We start from the raw sequence: 22,050 nt of genomic DNA, 5'->3' as shown, positions 1-22,050 counted from the left end.
GTCTAGTTCCTTTGTCACTATACATCATGATTACATTTTTTCCTTATCTTTTCACAGGTCAAAGTAGAAATGAAATTGGAAGATTGTTTCATGCTAGATATCTGGCAAGCAACTTGAAATATAGCATCTAAAAACAAAATTAATTCCAAAATGAGTGTGAAACTTAAGAGTTAATTATTTAGAATGAATTATAGGAAGAACTTGAGCTTCCTACTGAATGTAGAAAGTCATAATGAAAAATATTTTTGATACTCTGTTTCTATCATTTACATTTCAATAGCTGAGGACACATTTGTTCATGCAATGCCCCATCATTATTAATATCCATGTTTATTCACACAAAGTTGCTAATAGTTTTAGACATTTGTTAAAAACTAAGTAAAAATAAATTTAGGAAATAATTGTTTACATTGAATCTTTACCAATAAACCTATGAGTCATTTCTGTTTTTCTGCAACCCCAAATCAAGACATGAGACAGCAACTGTCAATCACAGTTTCAATATAAAAGTCTTCCTAATGGATTGGAGGGTTTCTAAGATGTCTTCTCTAAAATATATCAAATATCCCAAATATCAAGTTAGATTGTAGTAAGAAGATAACCTTACTCGGGGAATGGAAACAGATATACTCAGAGGAAATAAAATTCAGAAAGCATAAATTAGACTCCAAAAAATTGATGGAATAGAGAGACTTAAACAATGGAAGAATTATAGGAAAACAAGAATGCATAGCACAGAGATGACAGAATAGACACTAGGAGGAGAAAAGACTGATCTATTTAAACCTGCTATACTTTTCATTATGAATAATCAATATATTCATTAATCAATGATTATACAAACTTTCTCACTTTTAGAAATCACCAATTATAACCAAAAGAGATGATAATTCAAATGGTTGACAAAAATTAAATCTTTAAGTGTATAAAACTACAAAACTCCAGTGGACCACTAGATTGTGGATCCTTATCAGGAAAGTAAGCTTTCATACCTTGTGATGAACCATGGTTGGTTCAATAGAACGTAACTAGATCATTAAAGCACACTGAGTGATAAAACATTACTTGTAAACAATAGTGGGCTTACATAAAAGCAAGCCATTCCAGATAGAAGCCCAAATGAAGAGACTGCAGGATCCTAAGTTGGATGGAAGAGGGACAAAGAGATTTAGGGTAGCCAAACCCTACAATCTCTCAGGATATATAGTTATAGTTTTAGTCTGGTAAATTTCTGCCTATTAGGTGTAAGCAAATTAAGATTGGATTTCTTTATGTAGTCTCTGGACTTGGGCCTGACAATATCACAGTATATAATTTAACTATAGATTTGACCTTTACCATAAATGTCAACAGATAGGCCTTGACTTACAACTACAAGTGAGCATAGAATTTTGATCATAAGTCATTGTGGTCATCACCATGTGACTTGACTCAACTTTACAACTGCACTCTTGACTTTCCAGGCATGATCATTAAGCAACTGTGCGGGTTTTCAGTGGAGCAAGAGGTGCCTGAGGAGGGGGAGCCCCGGTACAGGCCATGCACAAGTTATGGAGTGCTACAACATGGAGTGAGTGCAGTGTTGCCGTAACTGCCCTAGCCTGATCTGGCAGCACAGCAAAAAGGTGCCAAACTTAGGCAGTGCCAAACACCTGGGAAACTTCCACAGAGGGGCACAAAGCACACACACACCAGGCCAAACACCCTGTAAGCCTCCAGAGTGGAGGAAGGTGGTTTTGTGAGGGGGTAGGTACTGCACATCCTTAGAGTCTCCTGAGTGTTTAGAACTTCAAGAGGCAATTGCTTTGTATATCACAGTGAAAGCTTACTGGGTGTTCAGCCCTTGGGTGGGGGTTGCTTTTGCTGCGCCATTGGAACTTCCCAGGAAGTTTAAGGGCATAGATGGGGAAGGGGGAGATAGGCAGGTAGGAGTAGTTGCAGCTCCCCTGTGGCCAGTCATAAGTGTGGGCAGACTACCAAGTGCCTGAACTTTGATCACATGACTGTGGGGGGGGGGGAGGAACTGCAATAGCCATAATTCCAGGCACAGATTGTAAGTCCCTTTCTTCAGCATGATTATACTTCCAAATGGTTACTGAACAAATGGTTGTTAAGCAAGGATTATCCATACAGAAAAACTCAAAACTCAAATGAAGGACTCCCTATATAGAAAAGCTCAAAAGCTCAAAGGACAAATTCGTCTTGTTCTATTATTTGCTCTATTACTACACATAAAATAAGAGATATTTCCAAGTACTTGAAACATAAGCAGATATTGATATACTTATTGTTTTTCCTGCATTTACAATGCAAGAAAAAGTTAAGCACACAAGACCCTAAAGTTAAAAAATACAGTTTTAATATGTTTTGAATTTTTATGTTTTAATATTGTTTTATGTTATTTTAATTTTTGACTGAAAGCTGTCCAGAGTTTGTTATAATATGACTGGCTATATAAATGTAATAAATAAATAAATAAATAAATAAAGTTTTCAATGGAAATAATCTACTGAACATTCTGTTAAAACAATAATTGCAATTCAATATATGTGTTTTGTTTTCTAAGTATCCATCTATCAGTGCTACTTACTCCAACATTTTCCTTCAACAAAATGAAATTGTTAATATAGTGTCTTTCATATTATAATATTGAATCTAATCTACCAATGTTTTCTACAGCTTGCATAAGTCACAACTGATTGGACACGGTCCCTATGGACATGCCATTTCATCCAGGCTGGACGGTTCATTAGTCATAATTACTATAACTGTACAGCAGAGACTGCAGTTTTATCTCATCATACATCTTTGATAAAGCTGCTTCCATTTTTGCATCATCAGCATGTAAAAATCACATTATTGGTGCTTTTATTTTCCAATCTGTGATTAACACAGGCTGTACTTCTTTAGAAACACACATAATCTTAACAGAAGCTCTCCCACCCTTAAAGAAAAAAGAAAAAACAACCACACCACAATACTAATGTCATTCATGCTGTGACCACCATTTGAACTTTTTGTTAGAATCAGCTGCTTTGCGTACTATGAACTGCAACAGAACAAAGAGATTCTGGGGATAATATTGCAAACAAAATTGAACACAGAGATGTGTATTAGCCGAATGCTTTGCAAATCAGGCTTAAGATATTTATGTTGTAAATTTGAATGCTGATCCAAATTAAAGATCTTTGATGTGAGTTTAGAAAAGAGAACTAAATAGAAGCTAAGCAAACGTAGCATTTAGGGATAGGGATAGAGAGGTAAGAGAGAAAAGAAATAGAGAAAATAAAATAAAGCTTCACATTAGAAAGAAGACTAAAAATGGAGTGCCGAAAGGTTAGAAAACAAATGCTACTAAATTGTAATACACACACACGCACACACATACACAAAATAAATAAGCTTTGGGAAAGTAATATTAACATAATAATGATAATTTTTCCCTCTTTAGGATTCTTTTTCTATTTTTATTTGTTTTCCTTTTTAGGATGTTGAAGAAATCTTACAGCAACGTATGAACATACAGAATGCCACAGAAACACACATAATTGGCAGCTTCACATAGTACTAAGGCTACAAAAATCTCAAAGTAATTAGTACTGTCTGAATGTAATGATCATGGTCCTCTACTTGTCAAGCTAGCAAAAACTACATGAAAAATATGACAAGCATTGCAAATGCTTGACTCTAAGGTCTCACTTTGGGAAAGCTAAAGAAACAATGCTTTTCTTTGTGCCAATATATTTTAAAGCTAAAGTCTCAGCATTTGTAAAGGTTTTGACAATTCTCTGCTTCAAGTGTGACAGGTTTATACAGAATACAACATGGAGATAAAAATAGTTCACAGGAGTGCCAAGGCTTTGTTCAATTTGTTTATAATTTACTTTTAATCTGATCATTAATTTGGGTGATTGAAATACCCTGTCCTCTGCAGAAGAACGAGTCCTACAAGTTTCTAAAATTGTATTTATAGGATAATATGTCTGGGGGCATTCAATTCAATCCATACACCTTTGTTTTGAAGATCTGTGGTACCTATTCTCCACTCCAGTTCCTCGGCTGCTATAGCACAATGTTCAAATGTGTGTTGGTTCCAAGAAAGACATTAGTCATCATTAACAGAAGCACTGACACCATATCTAAGTGCCTTTCTACAATGACCAAGTGGCAATCATCTTTCTCTTACGCTGTCACTGCTGATTAGGGTTTTCCGTCATGAAAATTTAATTTGTTCCCTTTCTGCATCTCCTTTTGCAGCGTTAACAAAGTATGTCAGTGGCATATTGCAAAGACAGCAAAAGAACCTGATCCGGAACTAGAATGATAGTTTTCTGTTTTTAGTTCTCTCAAGATCTTAAGTTTGGCCTCAATCAAATCTTTCCATCTTTTACATTGATTAAAGGACTATTAAATGTACAATATGCCTCTTTCAATCGATCCAAATACAATTATTTTAAAACTGTTTCCTAAAGATTAATTGTAGATGCTTACACAAACAGAAAGTGTTTTTTTTTTTTAAAAAAAGAACAACTTTTTTCATGGTTATCCTAACAATAAGATCCGTATCAGAAATTAGGACAGAAATACAGACATATACATTTTTTTGTTTTTAGTACTGTAAAATTATTTAATTTAGTTAATGAGATTTCAAAGCTGTGATGCAATTTAAAAGGAATATATTTGCAGTTGTGAAAATAAGATAAGTAAAAACCAGCCTCTATTTCTAATTTTAAATCATATTCAAATATCTGTTCAAAGAGATAATTCAGTGTTATGCTGGGTTAATTACCTTTTTTCAAAACAATCATCTAATTTATTTCAGTATTTTATTTTAAATATAAGCATATGCAACTTTGGTAATACATTTATACCTAATAGTTACTCTTGCAAGTATATTTCAATAATATAGATAAAAAGGAGTAACAATAAAATTATTTCAATTTCAGTATTTAATTTAAACATGCTAAATTTTTCATTTAAGTCCAAATGTACTATTTGTTGTGTCCATGACTAACACTGATGGGATACTGGAAATTATTTCCACTTCTCTTTAAAAACTGTCCTTGAAAATGGTACCCAAATCTTTATGAAATGTGAGGGAATGGAATAGGCCATGATTTGGAATTTGGAAAAAATATGGAAAACATGATACAATGGAATGTGTGGATGACCTTGGGGGACAAGGGGAACAGAAGCTTCCTAGGAAACAATCAGATAAGAGAGACAGAAGCCCCCAATAGATTAGTGGCCAAGAGGAAGCAACATAGCAAGAACCATCCCTAATTGTTCTGGTGTTAGGGTTAGGGTTAGTAAGTTTGTACATTCAGACTTGCAAGATTATGTTAATGTACCCATATAATAAAGTAGAATTAACTCATCTAGTTGGGTTTCCTAACTAGTTTACCCAGGAGGGCTAAGAGATTTTGAAAACTGTTCAGGAAGTTTCCAAAGATAGAAGTCAGCACACAGAAGGGTTCTACCCTTTTCTTATAGCCCATAGCCTATCCTATTCAGCCGAGCACACTGCTAGTTTAGCACAACAGTTTAGTATTTTCAATCAGCTAGAAAGATAAGATATTATGTCAATTAAATGCAATAAATCTCATTTTATTAAAAAAATATTTTGCAGACATATGATATAATTTCAATTTATATCTTAAAACGAAAATATATGATAGCAGTGCCACTATTGTAGTTTAGTGCACACTAAAACTAATTTAATAAAAACCATTTCAGGTGTTTTAAACATAGCTCTATGAAATGCTTATACGTTAACCTCTATTTATTTACAAGTTATTTATTTATTGCTATTAGCAAAATAATGACTTCATACATATATTCAATATAACCTTACTTCCATATATATCAAAAACATAGTCATAGAACAACTTCCATATACTACATTGTCCCTTTGAAAATTTAAATTACAGCTTTCCCTTTTACATTTGATGTGCTGCAAAGCACAAAATGACAAAAAGATGTTGAAATCCACTGCCTGCATTATATTTATTCTAGAAAGAATGCAGCCTGATCATTTCCAAGGCCTGACACCAAGATCTTCCTGACTTCTTTTTTTTCTTCTCTCTTTTCTAAGCCGCTATCAAGTCCAAGCAAAAAAGTTTAATTCTTTGGTTCCCATTCCCAACTGCCCCAGCCCCCATTCTTTCCAAATCGTTTGTCAGCAAAAGATTGGGCAATTTATTGACCACTTCTGGATGTATGCTGTCAGTGTTGAAGGAAATATGAGGGAAGCTTGTTGCTACTGTTCTGGAGCTCATTGATAATGACATACCTGCCTTTGTCCCCCATTACCCATACTACAAACTACTTAGACCTAACTGAAAAATCAATAGCATACTTGCACTGGTTCCTGTGGCTGCTTCCTTTGATTGTCAGCTCCTGTCTAGGGTCAGCACTTACATGAAAGAGGCTGTGTCTGCCTGATGCTTTCAGGACAACCTAACGATATGAAACTAGCCAACAGAACAGTAAATTCTGTCTTGCTACCCTCCTCATCAATTAGGCTCTGACTAGGCTTGCCTGTAGAAAACTGACCTTTTAAGTTTAAGGGTATTTGGACTGGCTGAACACACCACTGCCCTCTACAATGAGTCAGGAAATTCATTGACAGGTTAAACAAAACAGAAGGTTGTAACTGTCATAATTTGCATTGCACTTTCACGCCAGCAAGGGTGTTATCAGTGGGGGCAAGCCCTGGAACACACAATTTAAGCACCACTAAGTTGCCCTCCTCATAAATTTTGAAGTGAAGTGCGATAAAACAAATTCACAAAATGTCTTAGCTATATCAAGTTCCTTTCTATCAAGTTTGTATTTTGGTTGTCCACAGACTGCCTCATGTTATTTCCCTAAGAAGAGATGGCAGAATTAAAATATGCTAAACATATTGATTATGTAAAACTTAATGCACAGGACAGCAATGTTATTGTCTTCCTGAAATGTTAAATTGACACTATTTTCCATAAGTTAGAAAATATAAGTAGATTTTTACTGCAACAAATTCATAAACTTGCTAGTCTATAATACAATCTTACACGGAATTACTTGAAAATAATATCCACTGGGCTCACTGCTGTTTATTTCTTAGCTACTTTATTTATAGTGCAATCCTATGCATGTATACTCATCCATAAATCTCACAGAGTTAAATAAAACATATTCCCAGAAGAGTATAGGACTGCAATTTAAACAGAATGTCAATTATTTGTTACAATACCAGGACATCCATTTTAAGATGACCTTTTGCTTACAAAAGGCCATTACTTTATTTCATATAGTTATAGTAATCTACTTTGCAATACAAAAACAAGAGACTATTTAATTTTTTTTAAATGTTCAAAAACTACTAAGAACCAACTGTCTTGGTTTTCCGTGCTGTTCTAATTTAATAGTCAGAGTACAAATAGTTCTGTTCAAGTCTCAAAGGTATTTTTTCAAAGGTGATATTAACTGGATGACTGAGAATCTCTACAGACATTTAGCTCTGTTCAAGATATTATTCTGTTCATATTGGTATAAGATATGAGCCATTTCCTTGCAATCCAACTGAGCCCTGATAGCATTTTGAGGAGTTTCTACATGTTCCCAAGGATGCCAGAAGGGATAACTGCTTATATCTGGGTGCACTTCCCAGTAGTCACCTCAGTATCTCAGGAAGAACTATTCTCATGGTATACCCAGTGTCATGCTAATCAAGCTACTTAGCAGAGCCAGATGTAGCTTCCTGCCTGGGCTCTTCTTCACAAATATACGTATATACATTTTGAGTGTGCAAAGATTAAGCAATAATAGTTAATAATCTACCCAAGAACTAAATTGTGGCAAATTTAAAAAAATAAAACTGTGAAAATATTAACAAGAATAAATACAATTAAATACATTAATAATTAATATGAAAAGAATATAAGGAGAATTCATAAAAACACTAACCCAGGACACAGTCACTTAAAGTTTACTATTTACTATGGGAGAAGGGGATTGTTTTAGCCTCATACTGAAAGGAGATCAACGTAGATGCCAGATATGTGTCTATGTGGAAAGGATTCTACAAGCAGACCCTAAGATGGACAGAAGATCTTTCCCCTTGTAGCAGGTTGTCCCTGAAGAGAAAAGAATGCAGGTAGGCAATCAATATCACAAGAGCTTGCTCCACACTGACTTTCCCAACCTCACCTCTACCAGACCATTACCATCAATGTTTTTCTGGGGAAGATCTCTCAAGACAATGAGAAGAAGACAAGTGACAATTACAAGTAGACCACTCAACGGGATTTTTTTCCATCCTGCATTACCATCAACTGTTCTCTAGAAAGGATGATAGAATTTGAAATGCCTTATTATTAAAGTAGTGTTTTGTATTACAACTCTAATTTTTATTTTTATTATTGTTTATATTGCTTTTAATCTGAACAGGTAGAAGCATGTATCCTATCTGGTCTAGACCCAGAGGCTATGGAGGGTTAGGTTTGGATGGGTCACTTCCAGAGAACACCAAGTTTTTAGCGAGATTGCAAAATCATTAAAAAAAAAAATCCAGGGAAAGAAAATGGCAAACCACTCTGAAATAGTTGCCAAGAAAACAGACCACATACCAGACCCACTCCAAAGCACATTGCTGTACCCAGTCCATCTGTTCTTAACTTGAACCCACATTTTCTCAATATTATGTGATTACAGTCCAAAGCACCCTTATGATTTAAATTCAAAGCACTACACATCCTTGCTTTTACCCTATTAGGCTGTTTTGGGAGTTATGTCACTTTATAAACTATTGTAATAAAGAAATAAAGTTTCCTGGCCAGTCTAGAAGTATAATCAGAATATCTTATAAGAGATGCACCCCTGAGATACTTTGACCCCAATGTTTAGACTTTAAAGATATCTTAATTGAGCCTGGCAAAGGACTACCTCTTGAAGCTGTAGTAGAGAAAACATCTCAAGGCAACTGTGTATGTGAAAAAAGGCTATGCTGGAGTAAAAAGAAGAAACAACAACAGTAACAACAACAACAAAATGTAATGCTGTTGTATCCAACAGAGATGACTGTATCAACTTCCCTCAAACAAATAAAACCTAGTATTTTAGATAATATAGAGAAGACTAAAATGTTTCAGAACACCAAGTTACATTACTATACAACTGCTTTGGGGCAGAATTAAGCCCACTGTTTCTTCCCAAAATTACATTAGATAAACAATTTAAGTTATATAATAATTCATTTGGAGAAGCACAAAAAAGTAAAGTGAAACTTTTTTTTAATGTCAAATTCAATGAAGGAGATTAAGCATATGTCTTTCCACTGAAATATAATAAGCTCAATTTTAGGTGGCTTGAGCCCTCCCCCAAATTCTACAGAACACTTAAATAAATATATTAAATTACAAATAAAAATATGCATTTCAGTGCATGTCAATGCACAGTAATTACAAGAATAGATTTAATTGAGTAACAACAACAACAACAAAAAACCCAACAGACATAAAGTGATGATTAATTATGCATCTGGTAGCATGTCATATCCTTTGTGTGTGCCTATCAGATACTGAAGAGAAAAGGCATGGACAGTGTCCAGTCCCAGCAAGCAAATCATTTGAAAAGAGTCATAGCCATAGATCAAAAGATTTTTCACTCTATCTGCAGTAGATTTAAACTCACCCAACCTAACCTTTCGCTGTAGACAAAACCAGTTAGAAAGAAAAAAGGCTCCTTAGAATCCATAGATAATAAAAGAAGATTTGGAGTGCAGGGCAGGGGGTGAGAGATGCAGAAAAGAAGCAGGCAGACATAACCACTAAATACATAGCCCAAGACAGCTGTTTTACATCCTGGTTTCAGATACTGAAGACAGAAAAGTTTCCACCAGTCCTTTATTCTCCAAAATTAAACTGCACGTACAGCTTCTGTATTGTGTTTGGGTGAACAGGTATTTTTCTTTCATCTCGTTATTGTAATACATTTTAAAAGATACATAAGTTTTTATAAACATTTTTAAATAACTTGTAATTTCTAATATATGCTATTCACCTGGCCACACCAAATTAAAAGATCAAATTACCCTATTCAAGAGAAGCAACCTACAAAATTAATATTGTCTGCTGGCATTGCTGATCTATGGTTGGAGATTATGATTATTTCATTTTCAACTCTATGTTGTTTAATATCACCAAAGAGATTAGGGGTTCCTATGGCGCTGGCAGCATGCAAAAATGTAGCTTGTTTCAAATACCTTATCACCCCTAAATCTTTGTTGACTAACTCAATTATTTCTTTTCAAAATATTAAGAGTATTTCTTTGAGAATTTTACTTTACTGAATATTAAGGCTAACAGAGTTTTTTGTTCAAATATAATAAAAAATTATATCAGTTCAGAAATATTTCATTTCAATTAGCAGTCTCAAGGTTTGATTTAATCAAACGCTTGCCATAAATGCAACTTTCTACAGCTTTGTTTGTCTATTAGAGAATAGAACAATCCAGTCAGAATGATTTGTGGAATAAGATTCATCACAGAGTATATTCCTAGAAAACACAGCAATGAAGCAATGAGAAGCATACTAAAAATATACCCCTTTTATTTAAATATATACATCTAAGTTATTCTTCACATATCACAGCTACTGTTTGTACAAAATGAAATAAATACCGAAATTATCAGAAAACCTGAAAAATCCACGAAGTCCGCAATCATGCATAAATCAGACTAACAGGCAATCCATGGCTTATAAGGTAATATAATAAACAATAATTATATAACGATATGGAGATATTAAATACCACATTCATTTCAAATTAACTGATTAGAGCCAGCACAATTTTGGGTATGGCTGTAAACTGAGATCCCCTTAATAATAAACATGTATAGAAATACACTGTAATCACATTATCTCTATAATTATGCACCATACATGAATAAACCAGAATAAAAAACTAGTCTATTCTGGAAATATTGCAAATTCATTGAAAATTAATTCTTTAAATAACTGCAGTGACTTGCTCGAATTGTGAACTATGGTAACTTACAACTGTTTAAAAAGAAAGAATTCTATTCCAAGTATACGGAAACATATGCAACTAAAATATTTGGCTCTCTACCTTCATTAAAGTTAAATATGAACTTGTGTATCATGTAATTCATAGTCAAATGAAAATTGCCCTTTTATGGAAGTTAGACAGATTAATTTCCATTGGACTCACTTCCTAGTATAGTGTTTCAGTTCACAGTCATTAACATAATATTGTAAGAACAATTACGTGAATTATATAAATAAAGATAGTGTTAGCCACAAACATCATAAAAGTTTTACCTCAAAGACCTTAAGGCTGATATCAGAGAAAGGCAATATATCACTAGAACAAAACAAAACAATCCTGCAGGGAATTTAAGGAAGAGAAACCTTCCCATAAATATAGCACTCTAAATCACTGGGCAGTCACGTTAATTACTGGGCCATCCACATTTCAACTTTTTGTGTGTGTTTGTATTGCTTGCCTTTTTTTTTTTTAGCTCTCATTCATAATTAAATAAAAAGGGTCTTTTTGCAAATATAAAGCAAATACACAAACAAAAGCCATTAATAAGCAGAGCTTTCAGTTCAGGAGCACAAGGCAAAACCAAGATCCATCCAAAATGGAAACAGGGTTAATAGCTGCAATTCCTCTGGACCTGTGTACTTGACCCATTCATTTAGTCTGACCATTGGGAAACACAAGGCGCAATCCGGAATCACATCTTTTCCGATTTATACTCTCTCTGCAGCCATTCAAGCTCCATCAGCAGAGTATGAAATGTATGAAAATGACAGGCAAAAAACCATCCATTCCGTTTTCCAGACTGATCTTCTATCAAGGGAAGCCCAGAGAATGTTTGAGCAAGAAGGTTTAAAAAGATCTCCTGGAAAATTAAAAGAGGGAGTAACAATTAAGCTAACTGTCTGGAAGATCAAATGTTCGGTTTCATTTTCATTTTCGGTAAGCCCAAAAGATGCTTCTTGGTTAGAGTGCGCTGAATATTTCTACCTGCACCGCTCAACCACCCCCAAAGTATATCACATTAATTCCTGACTGAAGAGGATAGATAGTCAGCCATCTCTTCAAAGGGAGGGCATGAATTGTCCACGGTCCAAAGTGGGCTCCCTTCCTTTTTTCTTTCAGGCAAAGTTGCTTAGAAGCAGCCTCCAGAAATGGAGATCTGGCTTGGTACGTGCACTCGGAGAAGAAAGCGCGTTAAAATCCAAAGCCAACTGGAGCTGAATAGCGGGCAAGGCGCGTCCTTCTGCTATCCCCACTCCCGTAGGGCAACAAAAAGAACCCCTCCTCCCCATTTGCTTTACGAGAATAAGCCACGTGCACGAGGCTCCTTCTCTGCACAGCGGAGTAAAGCCGCCCCCCACCCCCGACTCCTCGGCCCTTCTCTCTCTCCTCCCGCCCTCGAGGCTCTCCGGCGGTTTCTTCCGGCCAGTTCAACGCCAAGGACGAAATCTACCTCCTCCTCAGCCGGCCTTGAAAGGGGCGGGGGGGGGAGTGCGCTGGAAAAACGAGGAAAGGGCAACGGCATCCCTGCCCGGCTGGAGAGTTAGACCATCCCCAACCCGCGCTTTCGCCGTCAAAAGAAAATGGCCCGCGAGCCTCCCCTAACGAATCCGTCAGGCCTCCGGGATCGCGGCCTCCCCCCGCCTCGTTAACTCGGGTCTGAGGAGACGGATTGTAACGGGAGGAGACGCCGTTCTATCGGCCGAAGCCTTCAAGTGGCTTTTCACCTGGAGGGAGCCTCCCCTGCCCAGAGACTCTGCGCGCACCCCGCACGCTGGCCCGCCGCCTCCTTCGCCCTCACGCCAAGCAGGAGCTTCAGTTCCTCTAGGCCAGGGGTAGGCAACCTCGGCTCTTTTATGACTCATGGACTTCAACTCCCAGAATTCCCGAGTCGGGAATTCTGGGAGTTGAAGTCCATGAGTCATAAAAGAGCCGAGGTTGCCTACCCCTGGCCTAGGCGGACGAGCGGCTTAAGATCCCAATAAGGAGCTGCTGACGGACGCGTCGATTCCCAGGCGGCTGAGGCGAGCGGGACGGCTCTTCGGCAGCCTTCCTTAGGGTCTTCGGCTCCTTCGACAGGTCCCCGCAACCTCCGCTGGAGAAATCCTCCATCTTCCCTCTCACAGTCCTCCCTCAAAAATTCCGTCCCCGGCTCTTAAAAAGCCTGACCAGGGCCCGGCCGCGGGAGGCGAGGACCAGCTTCACTGGCTCGCTCCCCCCCCCCTCTTTTCCTCAGGCATTATTTGCTCGAAAGTGTTTAAGTTTATTGCTCAAATGATGTTTCTAATTAGCGCTTCGGACCATAAATCCGAGCGGCTTTTGTTTTCCAACTGATTTATTATTTACAAGAGCATCGACCTCAGACGGGGCGGCGGGGAAGAAAGAGTGAGGTGGGGAAGCCTCAAACCGAGAGAACAGCGGGGATCCACTCGAGGCCTGCGAAGAGAAAGGAGGCTGGCGCCGAGCTGAAGCTGCCAACCCGCGCCTTCTCCCTGGCAGGAGCCCCGGGGGGAAGGTTCGGGAAGGCCGCCGCCCCCCCCCCGAGCGTAATTCGGCTCTGGGACACAGCCGCTGGGAAACCGAGCTGGGGGACCTCTAAGTAGCCGGCGCGGCCAGCGGAGACGCGGCCGCGGATGGGCTGGGGCCCTCTCGGGTGCGGAGGCCCTTGGGCTTGGCCGGGGTTTGTTTCCTTGGCCTCTCCGGAAAGGCGCGGGTTCCAAGGGGGGCAATCTAGCCTGCGCCACGAGACGGCAGATGTCGTCGAGGAAGCCGTTTGCCTCCCGCCTTGTGCCCGAGCCCGTTTCTACTCCTGGCCAGATAAGATCTTAAACTGTACCTTGCCCCCCCCGGGTCCCTCTATTTTTGAGGGGAGGTGAGGGAGGGAGGAGAAACGTATGGTAAAAAAATAGAGGGAAAAGCCTCCGCTGGAAGCAATTCCTGCTTTACAAAAAAAAAAAACCACCCAGGGCCGAGTGCTTGAGACATGAGACCACCGCAGCTGGACTGGGCAAGTCGATAGGTGCTGCCGTACAACAGCCACCGATGGTTTCTAGCGGGATGCAGAAGGCTATGGCCTCTCGCAAACCCGGTTTTCGGTCCCGGCTACCCAGTTCTCCGTCAGCCCGCTCCACGGACAACCTCAGAAGTGGGGGAAGCCCGCTCTTCACGGCCCCCCCCCCAAAAAAAAGATCTCGAAAGGCAACCGGACGGGGAACCAGAGCAGCGGACTGAACGGAGAGATGGGGGGGAAGGGATTGTTGGGAGCAACCGGTGCGCCGCCTTGCCAATGGAGCGCTTTCCAAATAAGACCCGGTGCCCTGGAGAACACTGGTCGCCCCCCCCCCCCGGTGCCCACCGGCCGCTGGGTCCTACTCAGTACTAACACCCGATGGGATGGACGAACGGAGAAGATCACGGGAGAGGCAAGACTTGGCCTCCCTTGTCCTTCAAGTCATAGCAATTCCAAAATCCCAGAAATGCGGGATTGCTTATTTCCAAGCGCCTCGGAGAGAACAAAGGGTTCCCGCAACGCGGCTGAAAATTATTGTTGTTGCTGTTTGCTGAGATCCGAAAATCTCGTTGTTTTTAATTGAAATACAAGTGTGCGCACACATATCCCGTATGTCACCTATTTAGCGCCCAACTAGAAAATAAGATATATCTTGCTCACGCATAGGCTATTGGACACTGAAGATTTCCCCAAAATATTAAAGAATTCTGTAAGTATCTACTGGAATGCGGGGGGGGGGGGGTTTAGTGGCGAATGAACTTTTTTCTCAGAAAAGAGCCAGTACTTTCACTTAGCTCTCCCTTTCTCTAAAATAGTTTACTATTTATTTACGATTAAGCACAAAGCTTTTTGCGTGGAAGCCTCGGCTGACCCGCTTACATTGGCACTTAAGAATAAATATTTGTCTTGGCCCTTTGAGAGGAAAAAACTAATAAATCTCGAGATACTGAAATGTGATAATTGTTAAACAATTGCCTCTGAGATCGCTGGCTGGAGTCCAGCAGGAATTCCATTTGTAACTACAAATATAATATGTGCCAATCTCTAAATTCGAAACATCTGATATTAAACCATACCTACTGATGGTTCATTTTGCAACAGTATACATTAGGTGTATCGCACGGGTATCGTTAATTTTAAGCCAAACACTGTTTTCGGTTGGATAATCAAGTGTCCTAATTGGTTTCTATAACTGGTTCATTTTCACAAATTCTGGAGTTGTTGAGCAGCAATAGATTTAGAGAAGAATCGCAACGCTCCTGCTGTAAAAGTACTAATGTGTAAATCTATGTGTGTTCATATGTGTGAAACCTACTCTTTTCCTTCTTTTCATAATATACCTCTTCCTTATTTTTTTTTTCTTTTCCTGCCATGTTCAGTACTTTACTAATCTGTCTTGCTATCCATTGTAGAGTAGAAACCTTTCATTCTAAACGGGAACCGCAAACCCTCCAGTTGCATCTTGAACATCCCAGGAGGGCAAGCAGAGATCTTGCATTACTACTCACAGCAACGTCTTCAATAGCAACTTTTCCTAATTTCTCCCTCTCCTCCTCCCATTGAGAGAAGGAGCGAGGTGCCCTCTCTCTCCTGGCCTTTAACTAACTGGGAGACAGGGTGCAGCGGGGTAAGGTGCCTGGTCGTTCCCACAGACGTGCCTAAAATCCCACGCGTGTGCCTTAAGCATCTTTCCAGACTCTTCCTCTCTTTCCCTGCCTCCTTCCTCAGCATCTGCAATCGTGGCGGGCCCCGCAGCAGCCGTGGAGGCGGCTCGGCCCGGCGATTGGCTGGCCCTCTGACAGCTCTGGCGGCGATTGTAGGATTCTCGAGCCACGCCTCCCTTCAGCAGGGCCCTGGGACCATTCATAAACTAAACGACCCTCTCCGCAAAGGCAGAGAGCCCTCCAGACGTCCGCGCCGGGAGAGGACGCGAGGCGCAGGAAAGTAATAAGAGCGGCTGCATCCAGTTCCAAAAGTGGGAGGGGGAAGGAAACGGAAAGCGGCGGGAGGGGGGGGGGAGAGAGAAATCCTGGAAAGCGGAAAAGTGCATCCACACGCACAGCCCTTCCTGCTGCTCGAGACAATATATTCGGGACCAAGCGGAAGGTTTACCTGTAATCATATTTTTTTTGAACAAAGGGGAAATCCCGAAGGCGGCCTAAAGCTGGACTTAAACTTCAGAACTTTGACGAGCAGCAGGCCCGGAATCAGCGGCGGGAAGGTCGCCTTCGGGCGAGTTCTTCAGCCGAGGCCTCCGGAAGAAAAAAGCAACGCGACCGAGCAAAGCAGCGGCGCCGCCACGGCCTGAAGTAGGCGAGAGGGAGAGGAGGAGGGAAAGAGGACGGGCGCCTAAGCCTTCCCCTCTGGTCCGCGCCGTCGATCTAGAACTTGGCCGCTCGCCGCTCACGTTAGCTGCGGAAAATCAAATCCCCCCAAGCGGGGAAGAAGGAAGGAGTTTTCCAGTGAAGAACCGGCGCCCCTTCGAAGCCGAGCGGGCCATAAACTGGGCGCAGCTCCGATGTAAAGGAAGCGCCAAACTTCGGCGCCGGAGGAAGGAGGTTGCCGGCTGCCCGTTCCGCTCGGTGGCAGCGGCGGCGGCGGCGGCGCGGGTCCCGACGGCCTTCCCTCCCCCCTCCCCTCCTCGGCGGTGGCAGCGACCGGGCGAAGCGGGCTTGCCTTCTGCCCGCGCGCACGGAGACGACGGCGGCTGCGGCGTTGGATCCGTCAACGTACTGCGAGAGCCCGGTGTACAGCCCGGACGTGTGCCCCAACATGATCGCCGCCCAAGCCAAGCTAGTCTACCAGCTGAATAAGTACTACACGGAGCGGTGCCAGGCCCGCAAGGCGGCCATCGCCAAGACCATCCGCGAGGTGTGCAAGGTCGTGTCCGACGTGCTGAAGGAGGTGGAGGTGCAGGAGCCGCGCTTCATCAGCTCGCTGAGCGAGATCGACGCGCGCTACGAGGGCCTGGAGGTCATCTCGCCCACCGAGTTCGAGGTGGTGCTCTACCTCAACCAGATGGGCGTCTTCAACTTCGTGGACGACGGCTCGCTGCCGGGCTGCGCCGTCCTCAAGCTGAGCGACGGCCGCAAGCGCAGCATGTCGCTGTGGGTGGAGTTCATCACCGCCTCGGGCTACCTGTCGGCGCGCAAGATCCGCTCGCGCTTCCAGACGCTGGTGGCGCAGGCCGTGGACAAGTGCAGCTACCGCGACGTGGTCAAGATGATCGCCGACACCAGCGAGGTCAAGCTGCGCATCCGCGAGCGCTACGTGGTGCAGATCACGCCCGCCTTCAAGTGCACCGGCATCTGGCCGCGCAGCGCGGCCCAGTGGCCGCTGCCCCACATCCCCTGGCCGGGACCCAACCGCGTGGCCGAGGTCAAGGCCGAGGGCTTCAACCTCCTCTCCAAAGAGTGCTACTCGCTGACGGGCAAGCAGAGCTCGGCCGAGAGCGACGCCTGGGTGCTGCAGTTCGGCGAGGCCGAGAACCGCCTGCTGCTGGGCGGCTGCCGCAACAAGTGCCTCTCGGTGCTCAAGACGCTGCGCGACCGGCACCTGGAGCTGCCCGGCCAGCCGCTCAACAACTACCACATGAAGACGCTGCTGCTCTACGAGTGCGAGAAGCACCCGCGGGAGACCGACTGGGACGAGGCCTGCCTGGGCGACCGCCTCAACGGCATCCTCCTGCAGCTCATCTCCTGCCTGCAGTGCCGCCGCTGCCCGCACTACTTCCTGCCCAACCTCGACCTCTTTCAGGGCAAGCCCCACTCGGCCCTGGAGAGCGCCGCCAAGCAGACCTGGCGCCTGGCCCGGGAGATCCTCACCAACCCCAAGAGCCTGGACAAGCTATAGGGCGCCCGGGGGCTCCTTTGCAAACTCTGGCACGGGGGGGAGGGACGGACGGACGAGCGCAAGGACTGAAGAGCGCTGCTGCTGCTCCTCCGCTGCTCCCCTTTTCCTAAACTGACCTTAAAAAGACAAGGCTCTCCCGGCAGCGAAAGGACTTGGCGACAGCCGAGCCAAAACCCGAGGTACATTTCTTCCCCCCCCTCCTCGCCCTGAATCCTCCGTGTGTGCGTGTGTGTGTGGGCCCCCCCCTCCCTTCTCTTCGTCGGCTCTTTTCTCTCTCCTTCCGTTTGCCTGAATGTTGTCACCAAGTGAAAAAACAACATTATTTAACTAGATGTACGATTTTCTTTCTTGAAAAGAGTTCAGGAAAGAAAACAAAATAAATTAAAAGAAGAAAAGAAAAAAAAACCAGAAGCCCCCAAAACAAAGAGAGAAAAAAAAGGAGGGGGAAAGAGTCATCGCTATAAAAGTTTACTGGTGTTAAATGTATTCCAGTGCCAATGACACAAGACTATAATGCACTTCTTTCCCTTCCTACCATTTGCTTAAAATCTGACTTGTTGAAAGCAGTTTAAAAAACTCACGAAAAATAAAAAAAATCGAGTTTAACTTTCCATTGCCTTCGTGTCTCTTTATTCCAAAGATCGGCAATTAAGAGGTGATTGCACCAAAGAATTTTACTTCTTAAGCAGAAAATTAAAAGGAAAAGCAGAAGGGCAATTAAGATAGATTTTTTTCCACTTACAAATTATAACATATTTTGAATGTTTCTAACTGATACCAAACAAATTATCCAAATAGGGAAATGTTTCTGTTGTAAAACAACTCTGGATCCTTATGTAGCTGTTTTTTTCTCCCAGGCAGCCATTAGTTTTTTAATTGTATTTTACAAGTTGATATAACTTCCCTTTCTTTGTAGAATATAAGCTCTTTCTTTCTTCACTTATCTATCCTTCTGCCTTTTCTTGCATATACATAATATAATATTCAATATTACATGAATTTCAAGGCTGTGTAGAATTAACCCTAAATATACAAATTAGGAAATCTAGGAAATTTTCTTTTCTACATAGTTTTACTGAATTTATATATATGCATATGAAACAAGATGGGAACCATTTTTTAGGCTCATTCCCCAAGACAACTGACACTGATTTCCATATTAAAATGATCTTCATTCAGAAAGAATTTTTCATGTGTTTTAAATATGATTTCTCTCTTCTGAAGGAGTCAAACTTGAGAGTTATAGGTTTTGTACAAGCAAATTTTAATGTTCATATCTATCTAATCTATAGAGATCCTTTACTACTGGAATTTTTCTAAGTTTATCCTGAACCTATTGCAAGTTTATCATTGACATCAAAGTGGCTTGCTCCCGAATAAGTATGAAAAGAATTGTAGCCTTACAAAGCTGAAAGTTTTGTTGCCCCCTTAAAAAAACTTACTTTCATTTTTTATTTAGACAAATTGTCACAGAAAGTTTGTGGGGTTTTTTTTTTTTTTACTACTTTGGAAGGGTTGATTAGTCTTTGCATATAAACAGTATGCCTAAAATAGTCTAAAATGAAAATGAAAAAGTATTGCATTAGTTTTGGTGCAATGATAAAGCTCTAAAATATTACGTATATTTCCTGCTTGAATGCGAATGTGCTTATTTGTGTAGTATCAACTTGGAGGCAAAAGAAACCCAAAAGTACGTCTTTGGGCTAAAAATGGTCCAAATCTGCTAAAGGCTTATAATGAACTGAGCCTTCATACAGACTCCACTAGACCAGAATAAAGACTATGCTCTAGAATTCAAGAATCTTGTTAGGAACAGGCTTTCAGTAAGAATATAAACTTTGATGTTATCAGTAACAACAATATTCCCAGCTGCTTTACTTCAAAAATCCAGTCACAAGGTTTTTTGTTCCCAGATTTTAGAAAAATACACGGAAAAATTAAATTGTCCAAACTGGGAAACCCTATTAATTAAACAGGCTTGAAGCAAGTGCAGGATTGGTACTGAAAGAAGGGGTGTGGCTACTCAAGTTTTACTTATCCGCAGCATATGGAAAAGGGAGGGAGGAAAGAAAAAGAAGGGACATGGGAAAATGCCAGGGTTGTAAGAAAACAACATTGTTTTACTGCATGACTTCATAACCCAAACAACAAAAGATTTAGAAAGTTTCCACAAAGAGAACTCAACAGCCTGGAGCTTATCCTACCACCACCACTAACCCAAATACTTCCCAATTTCCATATAAATTAATACATTTGGCTGCTTTTCTACATTCTATAACTACCATCAGTTTAAGATGTCTGGCTCATATTTGTTTTTAAAGTAATATTGTAAACCTAATACCAGTTTACTTCTCTCTTACTAGGAGAGAAGTTATTTCAAAGCAGCAAGGAAATACATATAGCTTACTCTAAAATAATGTATACTGAAGTTTTTAATACTATAATGAGGTAAAGGTAAACTAAGCATTCTGTCTCTTTATTAAAGATGGCTGCATATTTACTTTTAAAATAAATTAGCACGCAAATAAACTGCAGTTAAACTGAAGCTCTTATATGTACACTACTCTTAGCTTGAAAAGTTTACATGCTTCTGATAAGTTTATAATTTTAAACTAGCTGGTGCAATGCTATATAAAAGTATAATTTTAAAAAAAGTTTAAGAATTACTTTCTACTAGGTATTAAAGAATTCATAAATGATACTATTCATATTGTAAAAATATTCATAGAGAACAATAAAATTGCAGGGGTTAGTGAAACAGTTAGTTGCCTATATAGACACAATCTGCATACATTAGATCATACAGTTTTGTGTTCCATTTTCTTCAAGAAAGCACTGCAAATCTCTCTTATATAAAAAACAAACATTATTTCTGTAATAAAGCACATTTAAAAAGACTGCATGTTCAGTAATACTTTCTAATATTATGAAAAACATGAATATTTTAAAGAAATAAGTTTACATTTATAAGGAGAGGTGCGCTTTTGTGAAGCAATGAAATGGAATTTACTTTTGCATTTGGAGATTACAGTATATTTAAGAAAAGCTTAAGCAGAACTGTACAGCACAAATGTACAAGAATCATGGTTTCGGAACATGTACAAGGAATTTCAAAGTCAAAATACAGATATCAAGGGGGCAGTATTGCTAATTTAATATATTTTACCCATTTTCTTGTTTTCAAGCAATTGTATTTCAGGCATCTCCCCGGAGGGTTCTGCCTTGAGGTAATTAACAGAGGTTCTTAGAAGTAATATATTTCATACTTAAGTAGACTCACATATATGAGAGCTCTACTTCAGCTAAATCAAGGACCGAAAAACATAGCCAATGGGCAGAAAAGGCTTGATGGAAAGATTACTTATTATTTGTCTTTTAAAGGGAGGGAGAGAGAGTCAGTGATCTCTTACCTTGGGATCAATTTTCTTAAAACTGGGCTCTTCTTCATCTACCTCAAAATACACTTCAGAGGTGGTGATGGACAGAGTGCCTTTCACTACTACACAAGGGGCCACGAGCTGAGCTGGTGTACACATACTAACAGGACCTACAAAAGAAAAGAAAAGCACACACAGTCCAGCACTTTGTTTGCCATCAGCTGAACAACAAGCACGATTTTTTTCTAAATACACATGCATGTTACTTCTTTTATTCTACCAATCCAGCCCACCCTTTACAAAACAAGCTGCCTCTAACAAAGGACATTTTTATATACACTCCAGGAACACATGCAATGCATTTGTTGCAATGCTGGATTGCCAAAGATTTGAACAAGTACAGCTGCAAGCAATAGAAGTGATTATGTATGCCCATCTAGGTGGCTGTTAGATCATCTCATTTTCTACCCCTGAAAACTTTGAAATGCTTCAGAACCAAATGTCTTAGGTAGGTAGGTAGGTAGGTGGGTAGGTAGGTAGGTAGGTAGGTAGGTAGGTAGGTAGGAAGGAAGGAAGGAAGGAAGGAAGGAAGGAACTATTTTAAAAAGCTGTGATTCCCTGCTAGGTTTTATTTATATTCACAGCCAAGATATACATTCAAAAGTTAAATACACAGTGCTAGAAACTGAAAAGGATACTGTGTTTCATCTGTCAGTTAAATATGTTTCAAGCTATCCATACATGGCTAGTACAGCTCGGGG

General features: G+C 40.7%; 2 protein-coding genes across 2 annotated transcripts in view; one reads left to right on the top strand and one right to left on the bottom strand.

Moving 5' to 3' along the window:
- LOC107287888 (lipopolysaccharide-responsive and beige-like anchor protein) overlaps positions 1–22,050 on the bottom strand; it is a 275,476-nt gene that overhangs the window by 138,327 nt on the left and 115,099 nt on the right. The window contains exon 17 of the mRNA XM_029284234.1: positions 21,323–21,459. Within this exon, the coding sequence (XP_029140067.1) occupies positions 21,323–21,459 (137 nt within the window). The remainder of the gene's footprint in view (positions 1–21,322; positions 21,460–22,050) is intronic.
- Positions 16,833–17,912, top strand: MAB21L2 (mab-21 like 2). The gene has a single exon (XM_015816444.1). The coding sequence runs from the start codon at positions 16,833–16,835 to the stop codon at positions 17,910–17,912; it is 1,080 nt and encodes a 359-aa protein (XP_015671930.1).

This window comes from Protobothrops mucrosquamatus, unplaced genomic scaffold (assembly GCF_001527695.2).
Source record: "Protobothrops mucrosquamatus isolate PMUCROS unplaced genomic scaffold, P.Mucros_1.0 scaffold453, whole genome shotgun sequence".
Classification (NCBI taxonomy): Eukaryota; Metazoa; Chordata; class Lepidosauria; order Squamata; family Viperidae; genus Protobothrops; species Protobothrops mucrosquamatus.
This window is presented reverse-complemented; position numbering and strand designations above follow the sequence as displayed.